The sequence below is a fragment of the Letharia lupina genome (assembly GCF_014066315.1).
Source record: "Letharia lupina isolate WasteWater1 chromosome Unknown contig_15, whole genome shotgun sequence".
NCBI classification, from domain to species: Eukaryota; Fungi; Ascomycota; class Lecanoromycetes; order Lecanorales; family Parmeliaceae; genus Letharia; species Letharia lupina.
The window spans coordinates 1,592,657-1,617,543 of NW_023502984.1; the positions used below are offsets into that span (position 1 = coordinate 1,592,657).

General features: G+C 43.8%; 9 protein-coding genes across 9 annotated transcripts; 4 read left to right on the forward strand and 5 right to left on the reverse strand.

The window, feature by feature from the left end:
- Positions 1-405: 405 nt before the first annotated feature.
- HO133_002814 (uncharacterized protein) lies at positions 406-1,199 on the reverse strand (the record flags this gene model as incomplete). Its single annotated transcript, XM_037293739.1, has 2 exons — positions 406-694; positions 889-1,199. 2 exons carry the CDS (start codon positions 1,197-1,199, stop codon positions 406-408), a joined length of 600 nt encoding a protein of 199 aa, XP_037150568.1.
- Positions 1,200-1,985: 786 nt separating this feature from the next.
- On the forward strand, positions 1,986-3,106 carry HO133_002815 (uncharacterized protein; the record flags this gene model as incomplete). The annotated part of the gene is made up of 5 exons (XM_037293740.1): positions 1,986-2,025; positions 2,081-2,120; positions 2,383-2,768; positions 2,820-3,028; positions 3,086-3,106. 5 exons carry the CDS (start codon positions 1,986-1,988, stop codon positions 3,104-3,106), a joined length of 696 nt encoding a protein of 231 aa, XP_037150569.1.
- A 3,798-nt stretch (positions 3,107-6,904) lies between these two features.
- On the forward strand, positions 6,905-8,012 carry HO133_002816 (uncharacterized protein; the record flags this gene model as incomplete). The annotated part of the gene is made up of 3 exons (XM_037293741.1): positions 6,905-7,094; positions 7,163-7,740; positions 7,896-8,012. 3 exons carry the CDS (start codon positions 6,905-6,907, stop codon positions 8,010-8,012), a joined length of 885 nt encoding a protein of 294 aa, XP_037150570.1.
- Positions 8,013-8,587: 575 nt separating this feature from the next.
- On the forward strand, positions 8,588-10,852 carry HO133_002817 (uncharacterized protein; the record flags this gene model as incomplete). The annotated part of the gene is made up of 1 exon (XM_037293742.1): positions 8,588-10,852. The coding sequence occupies one exon, from the start codon at positions 8,588-8,590 to the stop codon at positions 10,850-10,852; it is 2,265 nt and encodes a 754-aa protein (XP_037150571.1).
- Positions 10,853-11,902: 1,050 nt separating this feature from the next.
- HO133_002818 (uncharacterized protein) lies at positions 11,903-12,426 on the reverse strand (the record flags this gene model as incomplete). The annotated part of the gene is made up of 3 exons (XM_037293743.1): positions 11,903-12,069; positions 12,145-12,240; positions 12,312-12,426. The coding sequence occupies 3 exons, from the start codon at positions 12,424-12,426 to the stop codon at positions 11,903-11,905; spliced, it is 378 nt and encodes a 125-aa protein (XP_037150572.1).
- A 437-nt stretch (positions 12,427-12,863) lies between these two features.
- HO133_002819 (uncharacterized protein) lies at positions 12,864-14,637 on the reverse strand (the record flags this gene model as incomplete). Its single annotated transcript, XM_037293744.1, has 5 exons — positions 12,864-13,327; positions 13,478-13,507; positions 13,793-13,805; positions 13,975-14,081; positions 14,325-14,637. The coding sequence occupies 5 exons, from the start codon at positions 14,635-14,637 to the stop codon at positions 12,864-12,866; spliced, it is 927 nt and encodes a 308-aa protein (XP_037150573.1).
- Positions 14,638-15,116: 479 nt separating this feature from the next.
- HO133_002820 (uncharacterized protein) lies at positions 15,117-16,456 on the reverse strand (the record flags this gene model as incomplete). Its single annotated transcript, XM_037293745.1, has 2 exons — positions 15,117-15,992; positions 16,046-16,456. The coding sequence occupies 2 exons, from the start codon at positions 16,454-16,456 to the stop codon at positions 15,117-15,119; spliced, it is 1,287 nt and encodes a 428-aa protein (XP_037150574.1).
- An 87-nt stretch (positions 16,457-16,543) lies between these two features.
- HO133_002821 (uncharacterized protein) lies at positions 16,544-17,700 on the reverse strand (the record flags this gene model as incomplete). Its single annotated transcript, XM_037293746.1, has 3 exons — positions 16,544-16,695; positions 16,750-17,474; positions 17,531-17,700. The coding sequence occupies 3 exons, from the start codon at positions 17,698-17,700 to the stop codon at positions 16,544-16,546; spliced, it is 1,047 nt and encodes a 348-aa protein (XP_037150575.1).
- A 1,088-nt stretch (positions 17,701-18,788) lies between these two features.
- Positions 18,789-20,876, forward strand: HO133_002822 (uncharacterized protein; the record flags this gene model as incomplete). Its single annotated transcript, XM_037293747.1, has 5 exons — positions 18,789-19,139; positions 19,197-19,758; positions 19,822-20,023; positions 20,335-20,467; positions 20,532-20,876. The coding sequence occupies 5 exons, from the start codon at positions 18,789-18,791 to the stop codon at positions 20,874-20,876; spliced, it is 1,593 nt and encodes a 530-aa protein (XP_037150576.1).
- Positions 20,877-24,887: the final 4,011 nt, after the last annotated feature.

A 24,887-nucleotide genomic window follows, 5' to 3' on the forward strand; every position in this document is an offset into this window, starting at 1 on the left:
ACCTTCTGATACTAGGGCAGTGTTCCATGCAGTACGCGCAACAGTCAAGAATCTTTTTTCTACTTATGTTCATCAGCCACAAATCTTGTCTCAGACTTGTACAGATAGGGCGGAGGAATGGAAGCAGTAAGGAAGACATCGAGGAAGAGCGTGTTCAATTACCCACAAGAGCAGAAGGCACCTATCTACATCCGGTGTTTGACATGTCAATAGTAACGGGCCGAAGCCCATTTGAAAGGCGGGCCTTCGCCTGGCCGGAAGCTTCTCCTGAGTTACCCTGCTCATACTCTCTTACAAAAAACAGCGAATCTGCATTTGGTTATGTACTTGGCAGAACTGTCAGACTATCTCCCCCATGTGCTATCTCCACTTTTGCTTGTTGGCCACTTCGAATCTCGCCTCTGATTACCCTGTCGGCAGACCAGTTGCAATCTGCTTGGAGATGAGGCGATTCAAATGCCTGGCTCCATATCGAGGGTCAAAAGCTTTCTCTGCTAGCCAATTCCTAATTTCATCGTTAAGCGCGAGCACGATGCGGCGGTCTTCAAGCCTAGCCTGCAACTCATTCAGGCGGATATCGACGATATCCCTTAAAGTTGACTTAGACAGACGACGGAAGAAATTGAACTCATCTAGTCTGTTGAAGAACTCTGGTGGAAATGCTGAGCCTACAACGGCCATGACTGCCTCTTTTCTAGAAGGTTATAGTTCTGACGAATCTTGATGTATTGGGTCAGCAATCACAAGTATATCAGCGCCGAGGTTGGACGTTAATACGATGTGGTGTTGCGAATGTCGACTTTGTGTCCTTGTGCATCTGAGAGAATACCTTTTGCGGCAGCAACAAGGGCGTTGTCAAGTATCCGGACTCCATGATGGACCTCCTACCTCTCCTTTAGACCTCGGAGAATGCTTACTGTCTCTTGCACGCTTGGCTCGCCTACGAGTATGGGCTGAAAACTCCGAGCTAGTGCAGCGTCCTTTTCGATTACTCGGTATTCGTTCAAGGTCGCCGCCCCACAGCATTGGACCTCCCCACGTGACAGGGCAGGCTTGAGTAAGTTTCCCGCATCCAGAGAACACTCTGCCTTGACAAGCCCCAACACAGAGTGCATCTCGTCGATGAAGAGAATCAATACGGGATCGTTTTTCGTCCTACGAGAAAGGATTTGAATGAGGCGTTGGATATGCTGGCTCATGTCTCCGGGATTAGCGTTGCCAGTTCATAATGGTATTTATGAGCCTTGAATCATGTTTACAGAAGAATAGACGTCAGGGCATGTCCCAAAAACACAACACTTGGTATGGAAATTTTTGCGTACCGAGTCACGCCCGATGACTGGATCTAGCTTTCCACCTCTTGCCTTCGATGTCAGGTTCACTCCATACTGTTCTGATGCCAATTCCTCTTCCTTCTTATCATTACCTAGGTTCATTCGATAGGTGCCTCCTGGTAGTCGCGGTCGACCGTTGGCGTAAGAACAGTGGTTCGCTCTGCAGAAGGAAACTGGGAATCGCGATTGGGATTCCAGCTGTTGCGTTCTCGGAGTACATGCTTTAGCAGGCCTCAGCCTTGAAGAAGGTCTCAGCGCTGAAGACGGACATCTTCTGCTCTGGGCAAACCAAGCACGGCTGCATGCTTGGGGCAGGATCCTCGACATTGAAATGGTGTGTGACGACACAGTAGGTAGAAAGTGGACATTACATACTAGTCCAAGTAAACGCTATCGATAATAAAGAGTATCATTTGAATCTAAAGCTTTGCCTTGTCCATGCAACCACCAAACCGTGTTGTAAATTGTAATTGAATCTGGAGTTATCTATTTCCCCGGATTAACCCTTTTCCTTAGCGCCCTTTCGCATATTCACGCTCCACAATTTTTTTGACTCCTTACGGCCATTGAAGAATAAGAACACCTTCGATTTCTCGTTCTATCGACTGCACACACTTAAAGGCCCTTACGTCGCACGAAAACAACCATAAGATGGGTTTCACTGACTTCGTTAACGACATGGGTCTTCAGAGTAAGCGATGAAGATTCTTCATAGTACTGTGAAACCTTGTTAACATGTCATGAAGCTTTGGAGTCATGGCTTCGCACAAGATCCTACATCACCGGGTAAGCTCTCGAGAAGCAGCTCGTCCTGCGTTGAATCCTCGTAGACATACCCTTTCCTTTCCCTTAAGGGCCTTTAAGGGGACTACCTCTTCCTTCTACTTTACCTGATGAGAATACATTGGTCCGTGTTTCTGAGGAGCCCAAGACACTCCTTGTGAAGAAATTCCAAGCGCCATGGGCGCATCTCTCTGACCCAGTTGTTTTGAACGCTGTTCCGATACTGAACCTCTTTTTGAACAGCCAATAGCTAATGATGATCAAGCTACGGTCCATCTCAAGCCGACGTCGCTACATTCAAAGCATTGAAGTCCACGCCTGAGCCAGCTAAATACCCTCACGCCTACCGCTGGTATAAGCACATGCAATCGCATGAGTCTGAATTTGGTTCGCTCCCTGGCGACCCTTCCAAATCACACACCGCCTACGGCCCTGAGCAAAGCGAACTTCCTACCAATCCCAAAGCACCTACTGCCGTTCCTGCAGCCGAAGCCGAGGATGATGAAGACGATCTCTTTGGGTCAGATGAATCGGAGGATGAGGAGGCTCAGAAGGTGAAAGAGGCAAATCTAGCGGCGTACAAGAAGAAGAAGGAGGGCAAGGTGAAGCCTGCGGCGAAGAGTATTGTCACGTTAGACGTCAAACCTTGGGGTAGGTCTGATGAGTTCAATTATGAGGGACTCTAGACTGACATTCTTAAAGATGACGAAACCGATATGAAGGCATTGGAAAAGAACATGCGCTCCATTGAGATAGATGGGCTAACGTGGGGTGCATCCAAGCTTGTGCCGGTAGGATACGGCATCAGCAAGCTGCAGGTCAATCTGGTCGTTGAGGATGAGAAGGTCTCAATCGACGACTTGCAAGGCCAGATTGAAGGCGACGAAGATCATGTGCAATCCACTGACGTGGTGAGTTAACTTTGGTCTGTAGAATTTGGATCATCAACTGACAATGGCATACTCCAGGCCGCTATGCAGAAGCTCTAGATAAGGCGATGGAAAATGATGTAAATAGAAAGCGTTGCTGCATGACCTTGGTCACTTGCCTCTATTCCACTTGTCACATCGACGGTGTCATGAATAGCATCCTCATAGACCAAAACAATGAGCTACAAAAATCAAAAGGCATACTTGCAGTCACTCATCGAACTTGCTTTGTATGTCAAGTGGGCTAAGCGCATTTATCATAAAGCGCCGACCCTGAAACGCGTTTTTTGTATAGGAGGTCTTTCTGGAGCCAAGAGAACCAAATCAAGCTCTAACTACACTTTATATGCCTATCAGCTCTTCTCTCGACACTTCACCTGGCATTGGGCCCCAAATTGATGTTGATGTTGACCCACACCTTGCTGAAAAGCCTCGATAATGGCCGTAGCGGGTCCTAGAATTGACAGTAACCTTACACATATGGCCCTGGGAGGAGACCATAGACCGAATCCCTGACGGTGCCTGGCATGAAATCGTGCAAAGCGCCGTGAGACTCAAATTGGCCTCTCCTCAATGACAGCAGAGCTTTAGATACGTTCGTCGCAATTTGCATGTTTCGAGGACAGGCGTCTGCCGTACTCTCTTCAAATCGGCAATTGGAAGGAAGATTGGGCGGCGAGAATGTGGATGATTCGGTGGCTGAAAGGACCTGGAGATATGTTCGTAGTTCTATCTTCCGACTCAGGACGCGTATTGTTGATTGCAGTGGGATGGTCCTATCGGAGAGAACAGACCACTATGTGTGGACAGGCTTGCCAGGGAACCGCGGTGTTTCAAAGAGAAACATGTGCACACATGTTTGAAATGATGGGAATGATCATACCCTGATCATTACCCTGGCTTCATCCCAGCCTGCTGCTGGGCAAGCGTCAGTTCCATGTTTGTCGGGAGGATGTTGGCGGCTGATGATCTCATGTGCATTAACGAAAAGGGATCGTCAGGAACGCTCCAAACAAATGACTTTAGTCCGAATACTATCCGCAGCCACCACGTTCAACGACCATGATCATTTGTTTTGTCATGAGTACTTCAAGTCGTAGCATCGCCTGAAGATCATGAAGGGATTGGTCTCCTATAACTTGGAAGCCAAATTGGGCCTTCCGACGCCGCTCTAGGTCGCAAGACTAGCCCTCTGCAATCAAGCTGCGCATGTGTTCAAAAATGGTGAAGACGGAGATGGTCGTAGACCATGAGAAAGAAACAATCCATCTCCTGTCCTAAGAGAAAGTACGCCTCAGAGAACGCAAGAATAGAGCAAGGATTCCGGTCATTCGGCCGAAACAAAAGTTTGCGAAAGGCTTAGACAACACTACCTACCTCATCAGTCTCTAGACGCACACCAGGAGAGAATGAATACCGACCAATGCTTCGCTATAAGGAAATGAAGTCTCTGGTGCTACGATACGAACAATAGGCGTTCGCCGACGAAAAACTAGAGATATTAAATTCTCAGCTCCGTGATATGTAGATTATTGTTACTGTTCCCAGAGTGGCGTCTGGATAGACCGTATCCCAGATGGACCTGAAGACTATAGCAATATAGGGTTATTAGCCAACGGAGATGAAGACAAAGATGAAGAGTCAGTTGGTGTTCGCTTGATATGAATAGCCCCCTCGGCCTCTTATTAAGCGGAAGCGAAAACTCTAGTAGCAGTCGGTGGCAGTGAGGGGAACGAATCATAAGGCGCACAAGCGCATTCCAATTATTCAGCACACCGGGGGGTAACAACATCGGCCTGGGCTCAAGGAGTCAGGGTTGGACCATGATGAAACAAAGCAGCTGCGTCCCGCTACGATACTGCTACCGCTACCTCTACTGCTACTGCCATTGCTACTTCTTCTACTGCTACCAGCCAGTACTGAGATTGGACAGTAGTGCTGCCTTTTGGAGTTGTGTCAGCCGCTAGAATGTTGCATCCGAATGTTCCATCTTCCATCTTCCGTGTTCCATCTTGCACTGTTCCACATGCCACATGGTCATGAAAGGATGGTCCGCGTCATCTCCGTCGGATACGGACGGACTTATCGCCGCCCCCGTCTCTACGGAGCCCTACGAGCACGTTGTCGTTCTCGTGCCACTCATCACTTAGAAAAGGAAACAGATGACTCAGACCCTAATTCTGTATTTTGAAATCTCGAGATGGAGATGATGAAGAAATTCATGGTCATACCAGTGCCCGGTAGACATAGAGTATTAGCCAATTCGGATCCAGGGGATCAGTGTGGGGATGGAACCATGGAGTTTCAGCCGCACCACATGTTTCATGCACGCTAATCCCGATCTAGGCAACGGAGCAGAGAATGACTCTCTGCACAATGCACATGCTTCTGAAGGGTGAGTAAACCGAGGATGAAAAGGGCACTTATCTGCCACCGCCATTTGGCTGATAAATCCCTGTGGTTTGCTCCGAAGCTCCAATCTCTTTTCCCAGTCAATGCAGCCTTCTCGTGTAATCAGAGGCGAGTCGAGTCACGGGAGGGAAGAATGATGCCAAAGCTCGGAAACCCCGAACGGGCGCCCTATGCGAAGCCCGCACGCAATGGCCCGTTCGATAGTCGTCAAACTCGGCGTTTGGCTTGCGAGGCCAGGGTGAAATCCTTGGTCCCATGACGATGGTAACTCGCGAACAGCCTTCTCACCTTTTCTGACCGCCATTCCAGGCACCGGGCATTTCGCGCAGCACTGCCCACTACTGCCCACTTTGTAGGAGCTGATAGCCTGATGGAGATTTGTCTGGCTCGCGCCGATTTGATAGGAGCCCATGATTAGATATGCCATTAATAGTAGCCGGGAACCGCTTATTAGTCTTGATTCCACAATGGTGACTAAGTCGAGGAAAAAGACCAGTATACGGTTTAGCTCACCTGAGCCCTTACCAGAAGAGGAGACCAAGTCGCGCGATTTGTGCAGCCCTATGGCACGTTCTATTGTTAATCCAAGCTAATATGGTCAAGTGGAACGGCTTGATGCTGGCTTCGCCTAAATCCGCAGTCAAAGCCCCGAGGTCCATGGGGAGGGAAAGGCTAATTGTCAAATTGACTGGTGGAGAGTGCGTTGAAATGCATTGCTATTGGTGCATTATGATGTGCATCAAGCAATTTTTGCGACTGCCTGAGGAAGCTTGACCTCCAAGACGGTCAAAGACCGTACCACATGCCGCACGCTGTAACGTTGAGGGCAACGCAACGTTCCCCTCTTCAAGGCGCCCCAAATTTGGCATCATTGGCATCGTTGCCGTCTCATTCGTCCCTGGCCTTCCAGAGTGCCTGGTCCTTGTTATCTCGTGTGCATTCGATTCTGGCAGATCCAGCAGTCCTAGAGTGGTAGCAATCAGTACAGTGCTTGGTAAAGGTACCTACCTCTTGTGCTGCTCGAGTTGGAGCTACGTACTTTTAGATACCTACCCTACGGACCCCATCTCGCTACAAGGCTGCAGGCGATGATTAATGTGGGATCGTCGTGGTGCCACGTTCGGGTCGTGCATGAATCATGAAGCACCCTGCATCCTCTAGCATCCTCTCGGTAATTCCATGTGCGTGCAGGGATCATCTATTTGATCCGTTTCCAGCTGCTAGGTACGCAAAAGTAGTGTATCAACGAATAAACACACGGCTCCAATATCCCTCCGCCGCAGCGATTATATTAATACTGCCAGACCTCCCCTCCAAATCCCTCAAACTTCCTAATCACTTCATACCTCGGATACGCCCGGTACAGACTAACAGGCTTCTCTGGTAGCAGTCCCTGCCTGATACTCACCGCCCACTCACCTCTCCCACCCCCAGCCAGCCTTTCACATGAGAACCATGCAACGCAATAGCAGCTACTCGCTGCCCTACCCAGGCCCAACTTCACCCAAATATTCTTCAAGCCATAGTACCAGCAGTGCCTTCAGCGCCAGCGCCAACCCAAACGAAGACTGGACCAAGATATCGGACCTGGCTGAGCGTCGACGAATACAAAACAGGATCGCTCAACGCAACTACCGTAAGTGTCGCCATCCTCACTCGACCGTAAGTAAGTCAGCTCAAAGATTAGTGCTGAAGAGTGAATAGGCAAGAAGATAAAGAGACGTCTTGAAGATCTCGAACGAAGAGCAGGTTCATCATCAGCCTCACCGGAGCAGTCACACGCAGAGCTAGCGCCCATGATTCAAGAGAGCCACACACATCGGAGGAATGAGGAGGGAGTGAAGCGAAAACCATCGAAACAGGACTCGGCAGCTTCAAAAGGCCGCCGCAGATCACCAGAACCACTCTTGACTCCATACTCGACACCAAAGACCGGCCGTTCATCAAAGTCACCATATCACTACCACAGAGAACTCTCCATCTCCCCTCCACCTTCGTACAACTACTCGTATTCGCTACCCGAGCCCGTTATCCAGGCACCTTATCCACAACATTCGCCCTTCAACACCCTACCTGCACCGTATCCTGACTACTCCGGGCAACCGCAGTACCTCCCGCCGCTCCCGACGACATTGCCTAGCATGGTGCCATACGAGCTTGGACCATCAAAACACAACGGCTTTCTCGACGAGGACATCCTCAGTCAATATGAAACCGGCTATGCACCATTCGCCGGCATAGATCTGCCTATGCAACAGTCCTATCAGGACTCCAATGCTCATGTAAATCATCCCGAGTACAGCTTCCACTTTCAGTAAATTTGCTACTATCCAATGTCTTTTCTTATCTCCTGTTCCAGAAAGAAAAGATGTCTCAATTTTCAATGTCTTTTCTGGCCAACAATTCACGGGATCATGGCTAACGGCATATCTGACAGACACCGCCCTTGTCGCATTCACATTCATTCGAGTATTCGAGGGACGGATCGCCATCGATGATCTTTCCAGGGACACCGGTCTCGATACCGGATTCACCTCGACTTGTCATTCGGTAAGAGTGGGCAGGATTTCTTTATGGCGGCGGAGTTGGGCGTCTAGGGACTATATAAGGAGAAAATCTATGATATCGGCGGCGCTTGTCAGGCAAAGATCGGTTTCTGGAGCGTGACCAACTGCGACGAGACCGGTGGCCTTTCTCAACTTCCATGTAAAATTTAACCCTTTGTCGTACGACATAGACCATATCATGCGAGCATCAGCTGCGGTTCTTGCCACGGCCAATCACGCTCCCTTGTGAATTGTCCAGAGCGATGTACTCATCGAGCCCCTGGTGCTTCCTATACCGCGCTTGTGTTGTAACGGCCCTTTGCTTCATTGATCGTATAGTGGTGACTAGGGTCCAGCTGGAATACATGTTCGGCTCTAAAAGTACTGACGAGGGTATTCAACGTGAATCACCGCTGTGTTGCCAATTGCAGCGAGAATTGTGCTCTGGAATGGGGGTACGTTTGTGTGGATGAAACAGCCGAAGAACGGGAAATGAACTTTCGCACTAGCGCTTACACTAGTCACAGAGCTTTTGACTCGTTAAAATTTGAACGATATCTAGTCTACTCGATCATCCTCAAAAATGTTTCGACTGAAGAGGCAGCGGCTCACAACTGATGGCCTTGATCGAGTCACCACGGCTAGCGATGATGCTATCGGTCTCGACGGAGAAGAATCGCAAGATACCGCCAAGGAACAACGGACAAAACAGCAGAAAGGGCGTTCGTTATTTGTTCGCTCACTACCCGAGGATGCTACATCAGAGAGCTTGACCAACTTTTTCTCCCAATCTTTTCCTCTTAAACACGCAACCGTTGTTATCGACTCAGAGTCCAAGCAGTCCAAGGGGTATGGTTTCGTCACTTTTGCCGACGTCGAGGACGCTCAAATTGCCAAAGACACCTTCAATGGATCTTTGTTCGAAGGCCGAAAAATCAAGGTCGAGCTTGCAGAGCCTCGACATCGTCGAGCAAACCAAGATGGGCTCACTGGTGCTACGAAAGCGAAGGCTCGGCCAGGTCCGCACAAACGTGAAGTGCAGCAGCCACCAAAACTCATTGTGAGGAATCTGCCTTGGACAATCAAGGAGCCAGAGCATCTGGCAATCTTATTCAGAAGCTACGGCAAGATCAAACACGTCACTCTGCCCAAAAAAGAATTGGGTCTATCAGCTGGGTTTGGCTTTGTTATACTACGGGGAAGGAAGAACGCAGAGAGGGCTTTGGAAGGTGTTAACGGGAAAGAGGTTGACGGAAGGACACTGGCTGTGGATTGGGCCGTGGAGAAGGAGATTTGGGAGACAATGCAAACTGGAAGTACGGGACCAGAGACTCCGGACCGAGATGTAAATGCCCCCCCAGTGGAGGAGCATGGCGAAAGCGTCAACCCGGAAGATAGCCACCACATCGATGTCGAAGACATTCCACAGAGTGATATCGAGCGGTCTGCTTCCTCGGTTCGCGAAGATAGTCAACCCACGTCGATGGAAGACAAGGACGTCGACGAGGGTTCGGTAGCGCGGACGAAGGACAGCAGCACTTCGACTCTGTTCGTACGGAACCTCCCATTCACCAGCACAGACGAAGTATTGACAGTTCATTTTGAGCTTTTTGGCCCTGTGCGGTATGCAAGAGTAGTCCTCGACCATGCGACTGAACGACCGAAGGGTACAGGGTTCATCTGTTTCTACAACAAAGAAGACGCGGATTCTTGTCTTCGAGAGGCTCCTAGGATGCAGCTCACACTAATTCCAGGGAGCACAACGACCAAAGGCACAGGTAGTTCCTCGACAAAGCAATCCTTACTCGAGGATACGAGCCTGGACCGTTCCGGACGGTATACAATGGAGGGTCGGGTGCTCCAACTGTCTCGAGCAGTAGATCGCAACGAAGCTACGCGACTTACATCTGCCAGCAGCAATGTAAGAGATGCCCAAGATAAAGATCGAAGGCGATTGTATTTGCTCTCAGAGGGCACTGTACCCTCTAATACCCCTCTTTATGGTCAGCTGTCGCCGTCCGAGATTAAAATGCGAGAGGACAGCGCAAAACAGCGCCAATCGCTCATTAGAAGCAACCCTACGCTCCATTTCAGTTTGACACGTCTGTCTATTCGTAATCTGCCACGTAGCATAACTTCTAAGGGTCTCAAGGCCCTTGCGAGAGAAGCTGTTGTCGGCTTCGCAAAAGATGTCAAAAGTGAGCTACGAAAGCAGTTATCGAAAGAGGAGCTCTCACGAGGTGGCGAAGAGATGAAGCAAGCCGAGAAAGCTCGAAAAGCGAAAGGAAAAGGCATTGTCAAGCAGGCCAAGGTTGTTTTCGAGGGCAGGGAAGGGAGCAAGGTAACAGAAGACAGCGGCGCCGGTCGAAGCAGGGGCTATGGCTTCATTGAATATTCCTCACATCGGTGGGCTCTAATGGGGCTTCGGTGGCTGAACGGGCACGCAGTGGGGCCTGCAAAAAACTCCGACGGTACGAATGATAAAGAGAGAAGGAAGCGGCTGATCACAGAGTTTGCGATCGAAAATGCCCAAGTAGTTGGAAGACGGCACGAGAGGGAGACAAAAGCTAGAGAGAGATCAAGACTCGTTTCTGAGAAACGGGAAAATGGGGAAATTCCAAACATTGTGTCAAAGCGTTTGTCCAAAGACCAATTGATGGCTAAGACGCGAAAAGGTATGAAGAGGAAGCGAGTATCCAACCCAAAGTCTCTTGTGCAGGATCCTACACCAGAAGGCCCGAATGCCAACGCAGCAAGCGATGAGTCGGGAAAGTTCGCAAAGCGACAACAGATAATCGGAAGGAAAAGAATGATGCGAAGGTCTAGAAGTCAGGCAGTATCTAAGTGACGAGTAGCGTTCGCATCATCAATTGTTGATTGAAAGATGAAGGTGGACAGACGAAATGAAGCAGTCAATTCTCTCAGCTCGCACATAGCGAAGAATTTGAAGGCCGCAATCTGGTAAAGCAGATACATGTGTTTGTAATCCAAGTTACGAGTAAGGCCGTATTGCTCAGCGTGCGATCTGGATTGAACCGTGCAGTACCAATACCTGAGTCACTTGCTCTTCCCCATGGGATCTCTTCCAAGAGATGTGATCAATCTCCACAACAGTTCCTTCCTTTCCGATCTTCACCGCGTGTGCTTGTCAAAGCTGGCATCTCGATCATGTAAACAGATATATACCAATAATGTGACATGTCTTTGGTGCAGGGGATTTGTCCCATCCGCGTGAGTGTTGCAATGACTGACAACATTATTTCGGGCAATGCAATGGAGCTCCAGCTATGCCCGCACTGCCTTAGTTTACTGCTTGCTCTCGGCGGAGACATATTTGGACGCGTTCTGCAGGAGCTTTACGCGACAGCAGGCCCAAGGCTGGAGATGATACGGACACCTGAGCCGTGACTATCAATAAGGAACAGCGTTCGATGAGCCATCCCTGGTTGCCTGAAGAGCTACCTGCTTCCCAGGAATAACAGATCATGCGTCCTGCTTTCTCGATACTCGATGCCGGCCAACCGCAGGCACGTATGCATCTCGCACTCGCACGAGCGACAGCTAAGCCATGCTGGTTGCTGCAGAATCTCGTCGATCTCAACCACGGATCGTTTAGATGCAAACATCCACTCGCGTTGATGCATGCAGCCTAACAGGGATGTGGGGGCCAGCACGAGGATCTCCGAACTCGGGGCTTCCACGGATGAGGCTCTCGAGTCTCGAGGCTAAAAAAAAATGTCGAACCGCAGATGACCGGAGACTGATACGAGCGGGGCGTTATTTTTGCGGGAAATAATCCGCCAAGCCTTTTTCACTATCACATTGACAGAGTAAACATAATCGTCAAAGCGCAATCGTGCTGCACAACGGGGCGTTGTATTTCGCGCTTCTAGACCATTCAGAGCTGCACCTTGCCCACTATGTTGTATCGCTTGCTGAAAAATGTGTACCAATCCTTAAGGACACCTTTCTCCTTCTCCGGCAAATCCTGCCACTCAGGTCTACAGTCCTCAGGCTTGAGTGAAGATTGAGCGAGGGCTCGTGAGGCATCTCTTCCGGCAAACACTGGGATTTTGGTCAGCTGTTGAATTTGTGTCGGCAGAGGATTTGGAAGCTCAAATCGGAACGGCGTGTCGGTACCATTGTATGGGTTCTTGGGAGAGTAGGCTGTGTTGCTGGAGACATCGAAGACCGTGCCCATGATGGCGACGTACGTAGGATACGAAGAGTCGGTGCCTGTCCCATATTCCGTTCAATTAGCCAAAATTAGGTCCCATTTCCGCAGATGCGGTATATAGCAGTCGTACCGTCACACTTGGCGAGGTCTTCAACCCTGATAGGCTCATCTCTGGGCGGGTTGAGCTTTGGGGGATCTTTAGGAGCGAACCTCTTGGGCTCTTCAATATACCCTGTTTCAGCCATGGCGGATGCTTGCGGCGATGTTGTTGACTGAAATAATTAGAGGGTTGCTTGACTGCGCACTGACTTTCCTGAAGCTGGTGTTCGTAAATGATGAGTCGTCAATAAATATTGGGGGGCTACAAGTTGCGTGGGGTGTGGGGAATGTCATTGTGAGCTAATTTCCTTATCGATAGGTATGCACTTACGCCCCACTTAGCGGGGCTACTGGGGGCCAAAAATAAGGTACCTACTTATGTCATTCTTAGTGGCTACGGACTAAGATACGGAGCTTCTCGTTCTCGCAAGCAGTCCCTGGGGATCGACTGGTTAAGAATGTGCCTCGGCGGTGGACAAGTAAAGTGCTCAACTTCCCCCAAAATACCTAGAATTTTGGCTATGCTTGGCACTAGAGAACTAAGTCCGACTTGCCATCTCGTCTGGATATGCCCACGACGACATCAAGGTGCCTTGACCGGCTTTTGCACCATCAAGGTCAGCAACGAATGGACGATCTCCGCTGCAGCCAATACTGTTGTTTCGCCTGGATTGTCGTAGATCGGAGCAACTTCCACAACGTCTGCACCGACGACGTTGGTGCCTTCGAGACCGTCCAAAATAGAAAGCAGCTCCCTTGTTGTCCATCCTCCAACCTCTGCTGTTCCAGTGGCTGGTGCAAAGGCAGGATCAAGCACATCAATGTCGACGGATATATAGACCTTAGTATTACCGACCCTTTCCCTGAGTCTCTTGATCACGCCGTCCACGCCAATGCGGTCAATATCTCTGGCCTTGATAGTATCAAAGCCGCAGCGCAGGTCGTTGCGTATGTCTCCCTTACGTCTTATCAAAGGTGCTCTGATTCCCGCGTGGATGGACGAGTTTTGTATCAAGCCTTCCTCATACGCAATGTGGAGGAAGGTTCCTACAATTTTGTTTGAGTTGGCATCTTGACGTCCTGGATTCCACAAGGGAGGCTTTACCGTGATTTACGCCACTGGATTGCTACTGATCAGCCGAGCGAGGATCTTTTGGGGCAGCCTTTGGAAAGAGGCTTACGCATATTGTGACAAACCTCCACCCAAAACATTCGGATCCCATGTATCTGCAATACATTATGTTTAGCATCATTGAAGCATTTGGATGAGGCTATCTACCTAAATGGGAGTCAAAATGAATGACTGAAACTGCGCCCCATCGCGACGCCGCAGAGCGAAGCGCTGGAAGTGTGGTACTAAGGGGTCTCGACCTCAGCTTTTCTGTCTTAATGTAGCAATCCTGCTTCGAGACAGTTTCCGGTAGAAAAGAAGCAGCTGATACCATCTTCACATATGGCTTGGGGCTTCAATGGTGGTACTCATTTGGAAGAAATTGATCCGATAATACATACGTATGATCTCCTCCTAGCGTAATGATACGAGGTATCAAGGACTTCTCTATTGCCTTAGCCTCTCGACCGGAGACGACCTTTGGCCATGCATCCACATGTAAGCAATGTGTTGAAACTAGTAGCCGAAATAGCGTTACACCTCAGACTTGTGCTGAATGAGACATTGAGAGTTGAGCTCTTACCTTGTGTGCCTTGTCCAGCTGCTTCAAGGCAATGGTATTGTCAAGAAAGGTTATGGGGGCATCTCCACAGTCTAAGATCTCAGCCCAGCTCTTATAAGAATTCTGCCCTGTCAGGCTGGTCAGTTTTGGCAGGATCGGGTGAGGTGGGAAAGCCTCACCGGTATATATGCTCCAAGCAAAGGATGCAGACATTCGGCGAGAACCCCGTCGAATACCAGTGGGTCCAAACCGAGCTCCTGGTCTTGCAGTCACGGCCTTTTGGATGTTAGCCAATATATCCTACTCTCAACCCACCACCCTGATGTTCTGCTGTTTCACGATTTCGATGCATGTATACACATAGATAATACTCTGGTTACGTTGCTGCCTCCGTATCATGAGTAGAATTAGATAAGGAGTACTGACTGTGTCGAATGGTGCCCCCATAATGGCGATATCGTATGCGTCCACATCCGAGTCTCTGAAACAATTGGCGTATGGCAAATTCGCAAAAGTCATTAGGCCAGAAAAATCGCTACCAGTTGCGATATCGACGTCGTCATCGTTAGTCAGGGGCTGTTGAAGTCTTTTGATGCCGGAGACTGTTGGGAAGTTGATGTCACGAGTATCAACAGAGAATGGCAGCAAGAGAAACGTTGCGTGCAAAAATACAGCTCCAAACATGATTTCAATAGGAGAGAAAAGGGTCTTTTCAGCGAGGCAATGTAAATAGAAATAAAGCAGAACTTCTTTTCTAAAACAATCAAAGTACAAGGGGGAGGCCAAGTATCCAATGGCAGCATCGATACCTCCTGGAAATGATTGTTTTAACACTTTAGTACTTAAGAGACCTGAAAGTATGCGTCAAGTAGCCGCGTTTCTGCTAAGGAAGCGCCAAGTGGGATGACTAGTAGCCATACAACACATACCCTACACAGACACTTGAGTAACGTAGAGTACGCGCACTCCTACAACGGCCGCAAGAGGCTTCACAAAATGAACTTGGAATCACTGTTACTCACAACAAGCATTTACAAAAATGCCCGGTGGGGAGTACGGGGGTCGAAGGCTTGTTCAGAGATCGTTGTTTTCTATCTTACGTTGTAAAGTTGCGTGGTATAGGAACAATTGAAGATCGGGTATACGCAACCAGCTCACATAAATCAGTCCTCAAACAAAATTCCATAGGGAGACAACGATTTGTAAGTCCTTCGGCCAGATGGCCTGCCACCCATGCCTGTCTCTCTCTCAGCACCAGATCGTCCGGGCATGTTGATGGCTGCCTTCTGTGCACCGTCTCCGTCAAAGCTAGGGCGCCCAGCAATCTTCACTTTCGGCTGCATGGTGTTTTGGATTGGCGAAATAGCGCTACCTTGACTTGCGGGCCTACTGTCAGCGCCTCCAATCGAGGTTCTGCTTTCCTGGGCAACAGAAATGCGTCGATCACTGCTTGAGGTGACAGAATATGCTCGTCCAGCAATCTTTGGCTCCGGCCGAACCACGAGAGGCTGTTGAGCTGAAACACCCATTTCTGACGGCTGCCGGAGCATCGGCCGCCTTGGCCTGGGCTTTCCAATCTCGTCGGAAATTATGGACTCAGAGGTGTCGCTCCATATGCTGGTAGAAACGCCACAAAGATTGCCCCTGTGTCGTTTTTCGTCCGACGGTAGGGCATCTGCCGTATGGTTTGACCCTTGCCGGCTGGCACTACTCGTCTCTTGTGGAAACTGTTCGCGCTCTCCCTCCCCGTCATCTTCATCGTCTACAAGGATCACCATCCAGACCCCTATGGTATCGTTGACGCCTAGAAGCGGGGTGCAGTGAATCCATCGAGCTCGAGATTTCGTGGCGGTTTTGGATACCCACTGTACCTTGGCGGTAACTTTCCTGCCAACTTCAAGAGCATGAGCAAGGTCGCCGCGGACCCGACTACTGCCCCCAATCCGACTCAGCAGAGGTGACTGGAGGATTCCAGGTATCCGCAGATCAGGCGAGGCAAACAGGATACGGAGTGATGGATACGGTCGAACCAGAAGATACTGAGATTATCAGCGAAACTGCCTAGACATCGTGTTCCGTACCAGGTACTTACGGTTTTATAGTAGCCCAGAGGTGGAGCACTTCCCTGTCCATTGAGTTGAAAACTATCATCTAGGTCTGTAAGAGGCGTTCTAGACGTTGAATCATCATCTCGCTGCCTTTTCTCCGACTCTGTATAGATGAAACCCTCTTCAGACTGAAGCTGTTGACGCCGTCTTAGCGTAATCAGCTGTTCCAGCTCTTGCGAATTGAACGCTTCGCTCAGTTGCTCGAATTCGTCCCGTTGGAGAGTCTCTTTCGGGATGTCTCGATTCGTCACATGGCTTCGATGCTCGTTGTTGCGTTCGACGATTTTCTTTAAAGTCGCAAGCCCTGTACAGTCGTTGACAAGACCAGTGATATCAACTTGAGCGCCAAGGTAATACCTGACCTTGCCAGATTGATCACGCAAGGGTACACACATGATGAGGTTAATGAAAGGCGATCCATCCTTGCGGCTGCATCACAATGACAATTAGATTGTAGGGGGTTTCTTGTTGAAGAATACTTACTAATTCAGTAGGACTTCGCAGTGTTCCCGCTCAGCATCAAGGGAGGAACGAAAGCGAGAAATCCCAAACAGGCTTGTTCTTGCTCCTCCCAGTGTGCGGCAATTGCGCCCAAGGAATTCAGTCCTCGGATATCCTGTCATTCTGTGGAATTCTACAAACTGTTAGCTAGTTTGACAACAATGGGTAAGTTAGGCGCGGGGATCACCTTCGGAAGTGAAGACAATTGGATTGTCTGGACGAGACGGATCTGAGAGCACGAAGACTTCAGCCAGGCCATCCGCAATGCCGGGCGATCCCGGATCCTCCTTTCCAGTGACCCTGTCTACCAATGCCACGTCAACTGTCCGAACATAAATATATGCGATGAATGCTGGTAGATCGTCTTTTACAAGAACATCCAACGCTCGATCAGCCTTGTCCTCCATGACCCAAGCCATTGTGGCGCTGTTGGCTTCTGAGGTAAAGGCATGACCAGGGATCGGTTCAAGGCCTCTGATGATAGCCTCTGCATATCTGATAGTTTTCAATGCTTTGACGGCATCAAGATAGTAAGCGAGTATAGGAACAGAGTCTGGCCGATATGTGCGCAGGAAGTCAGTGAAGTTCAAAGACAATGTAGAGTCTGCAAGGATCAATTGGAGATGCTCGCGAGAGAAGAGCAGCTCCGAGCGCTTCTCCAGAGGCGCGATTGATTCAATCGCATTTTCGTTATTATCAGGGGGGTCTTCCAGAGAAAAGTCACGAGTTTTGGGTTCTTCGCTCTCAATTGAGGCAGCGAGACCACGATCGGAGCTGCGCCACGGCCTGACAGTATTGAGGTCGTCATCCAATTCCGCTATAGGTGATAATGGGGGTGGGCTGTCCGTCTCGCAGGGTTCTGAAGAGACGTGTGGAGCACCGAAAGGTGTAGCCTCAGATGTCGAATGTTGTCTGCTGTTCATTGAGCATTTGCGATACGGCAAGACAGTTCGGAGAAGAACACGTACTCGTCTAGGCGTACCAAAAACGCCGTGGCAGCGCTGCGATTGGAAGGATTGTAAAAATCATATTTGGAAGGATCGAAGCCATCATCGTTCTTGAGCCCATAGTCCACGCCTGGGGTTGGGACTTGGAGTACATGGCCATTGATTTTGTGTGTCATATAGTTATTGGCCATGAGCGGCAAATAAATCTAGTATGAACGTAAAGCCATGCAGCGTACGCGCAGCCCGCTCAATCTTCTAATATCGCAGCTATACACGAATGGTCAAGTAAACACGGACTTGATTGGGGATTAGGTTTTGTAAGCTTTTTTGTGGAAATGACGCCAGATGGCAATTGAAAATGGAATAGTGATATTTCAAATAACAATCATGATGACAGAAGAATATCTATTAAGTAACGTAGAAAGACTGAAAGGGAAGAAGTGGAAAAGAAAATGAAACATCCAATTATTCTTTTTTCCATCCTCGTATTATCATACGGTATTATTATTATCGCAAGTCGTGACGCAAATCGACCGAGGGGTCCAACAGAATACCAAATGACAATGTACAAGGGAGCATCCCTTAGGCTCTAAGCTAGCAATTTAGGAGCTTGGGCGTTGAGTTATTAAAGTAACAATGCACCAGGCGTCACTGTGCCGTGGGTACGGACCAATGATAAAGAGGAAAGGCATGGATTTGGTCTGAATGACATCGGAGCAGTGCCCTTAAGGTCCCTTGTTTTGAGGCCCTTTTGGGGAATGGTCGTGAGGCTCGCAAGCTTGACTGTCCTGGGTTGACCCATGAGCTTGCGCCATACAGTGTAGCTCATCACACTGCCGTTGCATGTAGGCATGCATGGTAGATCATCGCCGGGCCAGGATCTCGAATCGTTTTTTTGAATCTCGATGCCTCGATGGCCTTTCGATCGTGTCCTTATAATTAATGGCCAAAGGAAACTTTGCCGAAGGTCAATGATCATCGGGAACGCAAGCTGATTGGCTGGGAATGGGGGGAAAATTGGACATTGGACCCTTCATCTGTTCAGTCTGCACCATCTCGCAAACTGTAACCGAACCCGTAGCTTCTGCCACAGTGAGCTATGACCGAATATGGCCTTGGTCTAATTGGATGCCGAGTGCAATATGCATCCCGGTCACATCTTCTGGCAAGTCAAACCGTCAGAGAAGCAGAAAAATTTAGGGAAACAGCCGCGGCTCTTCCATAAACCCTCGCTTTTCAGGCAAATGCCATTCTCTTGGATCAAAGTTTACCGGTGACAATGTCTTTGGTAACGAGAGAAATGGCTGCTCAGAATGGAAAATTGAATGGCGACTTGAAGCAAAGTGACGACCGACTCCCCATCGAGCGTGCAGGCAATACTCAGCTCGCGCAGCGCAAAGGCTCATACAACAACAAGGGAGACGAGTTATCGCGAGACTACAACCCGCCGCCCTCCTCCTACTCCGTTCCCAAACAGCATGGAGGCCTCGACAAGAGCGCAAACGGACTGGCCGACTTCTTCAGTACCGAGGTGTTCCAGATTGTCTTACACAATCCCACCACTGCCCATCGTCTTCTCAAGTTCAGTCAAGCTCGCATGTGTGGGGAGAATATGGAATTCTTGGAGAAGGTTGGTGCCGCCGCTCTTCCACTAATTTGCCTCGCTTATGGTGGTGAATCTGCGTAGGTGGACCGTTACAATGCCCTCTTGGACGAGTTGACGACCATCATGACCGATATACATTACTCCTATACGGCAACCGAGGCGCCCAAACAGCTAGGCATTCATGTGAACTTGATGAGACGGATGAATGCAGACATCAAAGCAAGCACCATGTCAACTCTACCGTCCATGGAATCGATATTCACAGAAGCACAAGACAGCGTAGAAAATATCCTGAGAACTGCCGTCTACCCACGCTTCGTCAAGTATCAGATGACCAACAGCGCTTCCAAAGCCTTGTCTACCGACCGCAGCAGATACCAAGGTCTTGGAGACTGCTTCTGTTTAACAGACCCGAACAAGGCTGACAATCCCATTGTTTATGCATCGGATGGATTCGTTTCTGTGACCGGCTACTCAAGGCCCGAAGTCGTTCCACGCAACTGCCGATTCCTTCAGGGCAACTACACAGACCGAACCGCAACGAAGCGACTGAAGGCCTCTATCGAGGCAAGGGAAGAGACCGTGGAGCTTTTGCTCAACTACAAAAAGACAGGAGAGCCGTTCTGGAACTTGCTTTACGTTGGTATGCGTCCCTGCGTTTGTCCCTTGTCGCGAGCATGATCCATTCGGCTCACATAAAGATCAGCGCCTTTGTTCGATGCGGAAGGCAACTTGAAATTCTTCATTGGTGGTCAAATCAATTGCTCGACGACCATCCGTAGCAACACCGACGTTCTGAAGATACTCTCCATGTCTGACGATCCAGAAGACGACAAGGAAGCTGCTCAGTCGGTAAGAAGCATCAAGCCAAATAAGAGGAGCTTTTTCGGATTCTCAAGGAAAGAGAGGTACGTTATCTCCGTATGACTCCTTCCCATTCATGACTTTGTTTTGAGGCGTACGACATGTTTCGAAAGCAGTGGGCATGTATTCCCATTTCCCTGTGCTCTGTATCATTTTCGTCGTCGTTTTTGACCCACTTGGTCTTGGGTCATAAACAGGTTTCTTCCACCTTCTTCATTCTGCTTTCTAGACTGGTGACATGACTCGAGTTTGTGTCATACTTACGATTCCCTCTTGTCGTTCTGCTCTTTGAGCTCGCCGCGAGATACGACTCTGTTTTGTTCAAAGGACATGCTGACCCCGAAATTCTCATCAGCGTTCCTCAGCTTCCCTCTAGCACCAAACGTGTAGAGGTGCGTGGGGACGGTATGGAGCAGGGACTACTCAAACAAATTGAGAAGATGAACTTCAGGACTCAGATGGAGGTTTTCTATACTACGTATTCGAAGGTACGTCTTTTCAATATCCCCCGACACTTTTATCTTGCCTATGTCTGGTATTGACATCTTGCAGTACCTAGTGGTTAAATATGACAGCTTCGCCATCTCGCACTACTCGCTCGGCATTGTAGATATTCTGGGTATAACCAACAGCAGCAGCCACGGCTTTGTTGGTAGCAACATATTCAAATTCTTGGCACAGCACACGACAGCGTTGCCACGGGAATACAAATCAAAGGTGAAGGATGCCTTGAAACACGGCCAGGCCATCTCCGCAAGCGTAAACCTATTCACGCTCCGATCACTGGAACGTTCCAAAGGGGATGACAAATTCTTCACGCACTGGACACCTTGTAAAGATGAGCGCGGGGTTGTTGCCTATGCTGTGGTGACGCTGAGCTCTACCCTGTACGAGTGAATTTCTGTCATATACCCCTTTCTGAGCATTTGTTATTTTCGGGTCGGGTTTCCAAACCAATCGATGATATAAACACGGGAGGGCTAGGCGTGAAGATTTCAATTATTTAAATTAAAAAATAATGTAAATAAGAGTAAAGAACTTAATTATATAAATATTAATTATTAATTAATAGAAGTATATATCTTAAAGAAAATATACGATAACTCGATACTTAAGATAAGAGTTATATTTACTAATTAAAAAGATATAATATATTCTATAATATATTTTATATTAAGTAATACTATATTATATTCGAATATAATATAATAAATTTAAATATTATATCTTTTTTTTAATATAAATTCGAAATTTTAGCGATATATATTATAGACTAATATATTTATAATATTATATTATAAAATAATATATTTATAGAATAATTTAATTAAGATATATAGAATATAATAAAAAGCTTAAGACGTTATCTATAACTATTATATTTACTTAAGAAGTTATATTTAATAAAATAAGATAGATATATAATATCGTAATAAGATTAATAATAATCTACGCGATAGCGATATAGTATATATCGAAGAAATTAAAAGAAGTTTAAGAAATATATATAGAATATTTAAAACCGATTTAGAATAAGTATTTTAGAAGAGTTATAGAAATATAGAAAGTAATTAATATATATATTCTAAAGATAGAGATAGAGACTTTATCGATATAAATTATTTTAAATAAAATAATTATTAAAAGTTAGATTATAAGAGAGATATATTTAATAATTAAAAAAAGTAATTCTTATATTAAAAAAAAGATAAAAGAAAGAAAAAGGTTTAGCGAAAAAAAAGAAATTTTAAATTTTAAAAATTATAGAGCTCGCTAATTAAAATATAATAATAAATCTAGATTAAATATAATATATATTAGAATCGATATAGATGTAATATTAATATAGATATTTTAAATAAAATAATTAAGATATCGAATTATATAAATAGAAGGGAGATATTAAGTAATAGATGAATATCTCTATTAAGACACGCTAGATCTAAATAGATTAGAGAGCTAAATAATATATTAAGAATATAGAATATACTCGTAATATTACTCCCCCTTCTTTATAAAATTATATTCTATAATTAATAAGTAGAAAGAAAGAAAAATAAGTATATATATACGCTTAATATCTGAAAAATAGTAAAAATAATAAAGAAATAATTATATCTAAGAACTCTAATATTATACTTTTTTTTATAAGAGATATTAAAAATAATAGTAGCTCGTTATATTCGCGCTATAATAATATTACTAATTAAAATATAAACGTATATAGAAAGTCTAGCTAGAAGAAAATTGATATAATATAGCGAAAATAATATCTATTAGTATAGAAGTAATTAGTAATAATTTCTAAATTTATATCTAAGCGAATAGAATATTAATAAAATAATATAATATAATTAGTCGAAGGCTCTTAAATTAAATCGAATTAAATTAAGCTATAGACGCTAAAAACTCTAATCTAATATTAAATAACTTTAATATAAACTTCTCTATAATATATTATTTAATTAATATTAATTATATTTTATAATAGTAATAATATAATTTATATATATATTAATATAGCTTTAAAAGGTCTTTAGAGTTATATTAATAGAGGGACTCTATAAGAGAGACTCTATATAAGATAATTTCTAATCGATATAGATCTAAAAGATCGATTCTCGACTTTAAAAAAATAAGGCTATCGCGAAGATATCGAACAATTTTAATTTGACTAAAAACGATATTTCCGATTTAAGGGCTTTTTTTACTATTAAAGACTCTATCTTATAAGTTAACTCTTTATAGATAAGACTCTTTAAGATATCGCTTATAGAAAGCATTTATTAGATCTTAATAATTTTCGAATTTATTATTATTTATATTATATTAGATAAGATTATTATTAAAATCTTTTTATTTAATTTTATATTTAAGATAGCTATTAATCAGCTTAAAGATAAATATTTTTTTAATAATTTATTTAATTCGATTATTAATAGTAATATATTTCGACGAAGAATTTATCTATTTTAATAAGAGATTATTTATTATAAGACTTAGAAGATTAAAATAAAAGATATCGTAGATTTTTATACTTAATAAAAATTCTAGATAATAAATTTTTTTTATAAAATCTATAATTTTAAATAAATTAAGTTTTTTATAATTTAATTTATAAGAAGAGCGATTAAAGATAATATTCTTATTATTTAAAAAGATCTTATTATCTATGTAAAAGATAATTTTTTATTAATATTTATTAACTTATATAACTATAGTCTTCTAAACGCGATTTATATTACTTTTAATATATTTAAAAATTTATTTTATATAGTTTATAATATTCTTCGTTTAAATAATATTAAGATATTTATAAATAATCTTATAATTAATAATATCTAGATTAAAATTTATTTAAAAGTAAAATTTCTTATATATAAGAAAAGATAAAATATTAGTAATTACTAAGATAGTATTATTATTAATAAACTCGATAATAAATAACTATCTTATTTAATCGTTCTATATATAATTATAATATATTTAAAAATAATACTTTATATTCTAATTTATTCGCTTAATTTATTTATTAATTTTAAAATAAAAGACTATTAATAGCTTAGCTATAATATTTAACTATTTATAAAAAGATTTTTATATAGTAATTATAAATTAAGAGTTTCAATTTATTATTATTAAGATTAATAAATTATATAAATAAAATATTTCTTTAAATAGTAAGTAAATAATTTTTTTAGTAATAATACTTTTATTAATATCGAAATAGATTATATAGTAATATTCTTTAATAAATTAATTAATCGCTATTTAAATAGCGTTATAATAATCAAATATTAATAAATCTATAATAAAGTTAATTAATATATCTTATTATTATTTTTTATTAATAATATTTTCTTTTAAATAGTTTATAGATATATATTATCTCGAGATAGTCGTAGAATAATTAATTATATATCTCTTAAATAATATTAATATATATATTATTAAATATTTATAAATAATTCTTATAATAAAGTACTTTATTTTATATAAAGTACTTATTAAGAGTAATTCTTTAAAATTTATTCTTATCTTCGACGATAGCGTTATAAATTTTTATATAAAAGTTATTCTTTTTATTAATCTCTACTATCTTATAATAAATAGAGTTATTAATTATATATATATTAATATATTCGCTATTTAATTTTAACTAATTAGAAATAAGAATTATTTAATATTATTAATATAATAATTTATTTTTAAAATTAATTAATTTATATCTAGCTATTTATATAAATATATTTATCTTAATATTTTAAGATTTAAATTAATAAACAATCGCTATATTAAATTTTAATAATATATTTAAATATCGAGTATAACGTTAGCTAAGATCTCTTCTTTTAATAAAATATATTAATTTTTTATAATTAATAAAGGTTTTAAAAAAAAAATTATATATTCTAGTTTAGAATATTAATATTCTAGATAATAAATAATTATTAATAATTTCTTATTATAGATTTAATAATTATATTTAGTCGAGATTAGATTTTTATTATAGAAGACGATTAAATAAAGTATTCTCTTATTATTATATTGAAAAAGAATATTTTTATTAATATAGTTAAAAGAGTTAGTCTCTAAAATAGCTTTTTTTATTTTATTAAAATAATATAGAATTAAAGCTTTAGTAATAACGATTTTCAAAAAGTGAAAGATCTTTTAATATACTAAGAACTAATTATATATAATCTTCTTTATTATAAATTTTATTATAAATTTTATTATAAATTTTATTATAAATTTTATTATTTTAAAGAAGTCTTTAATAAACTATTAGTAAAAATTATAAAATTTAATAAAGATTTATATCTCTTTAAGATTAATAGATATAATTTATTTAATAATAATCTAAATTTTAATAGAGTCTATTTATAATCTATTTATAGATATTAA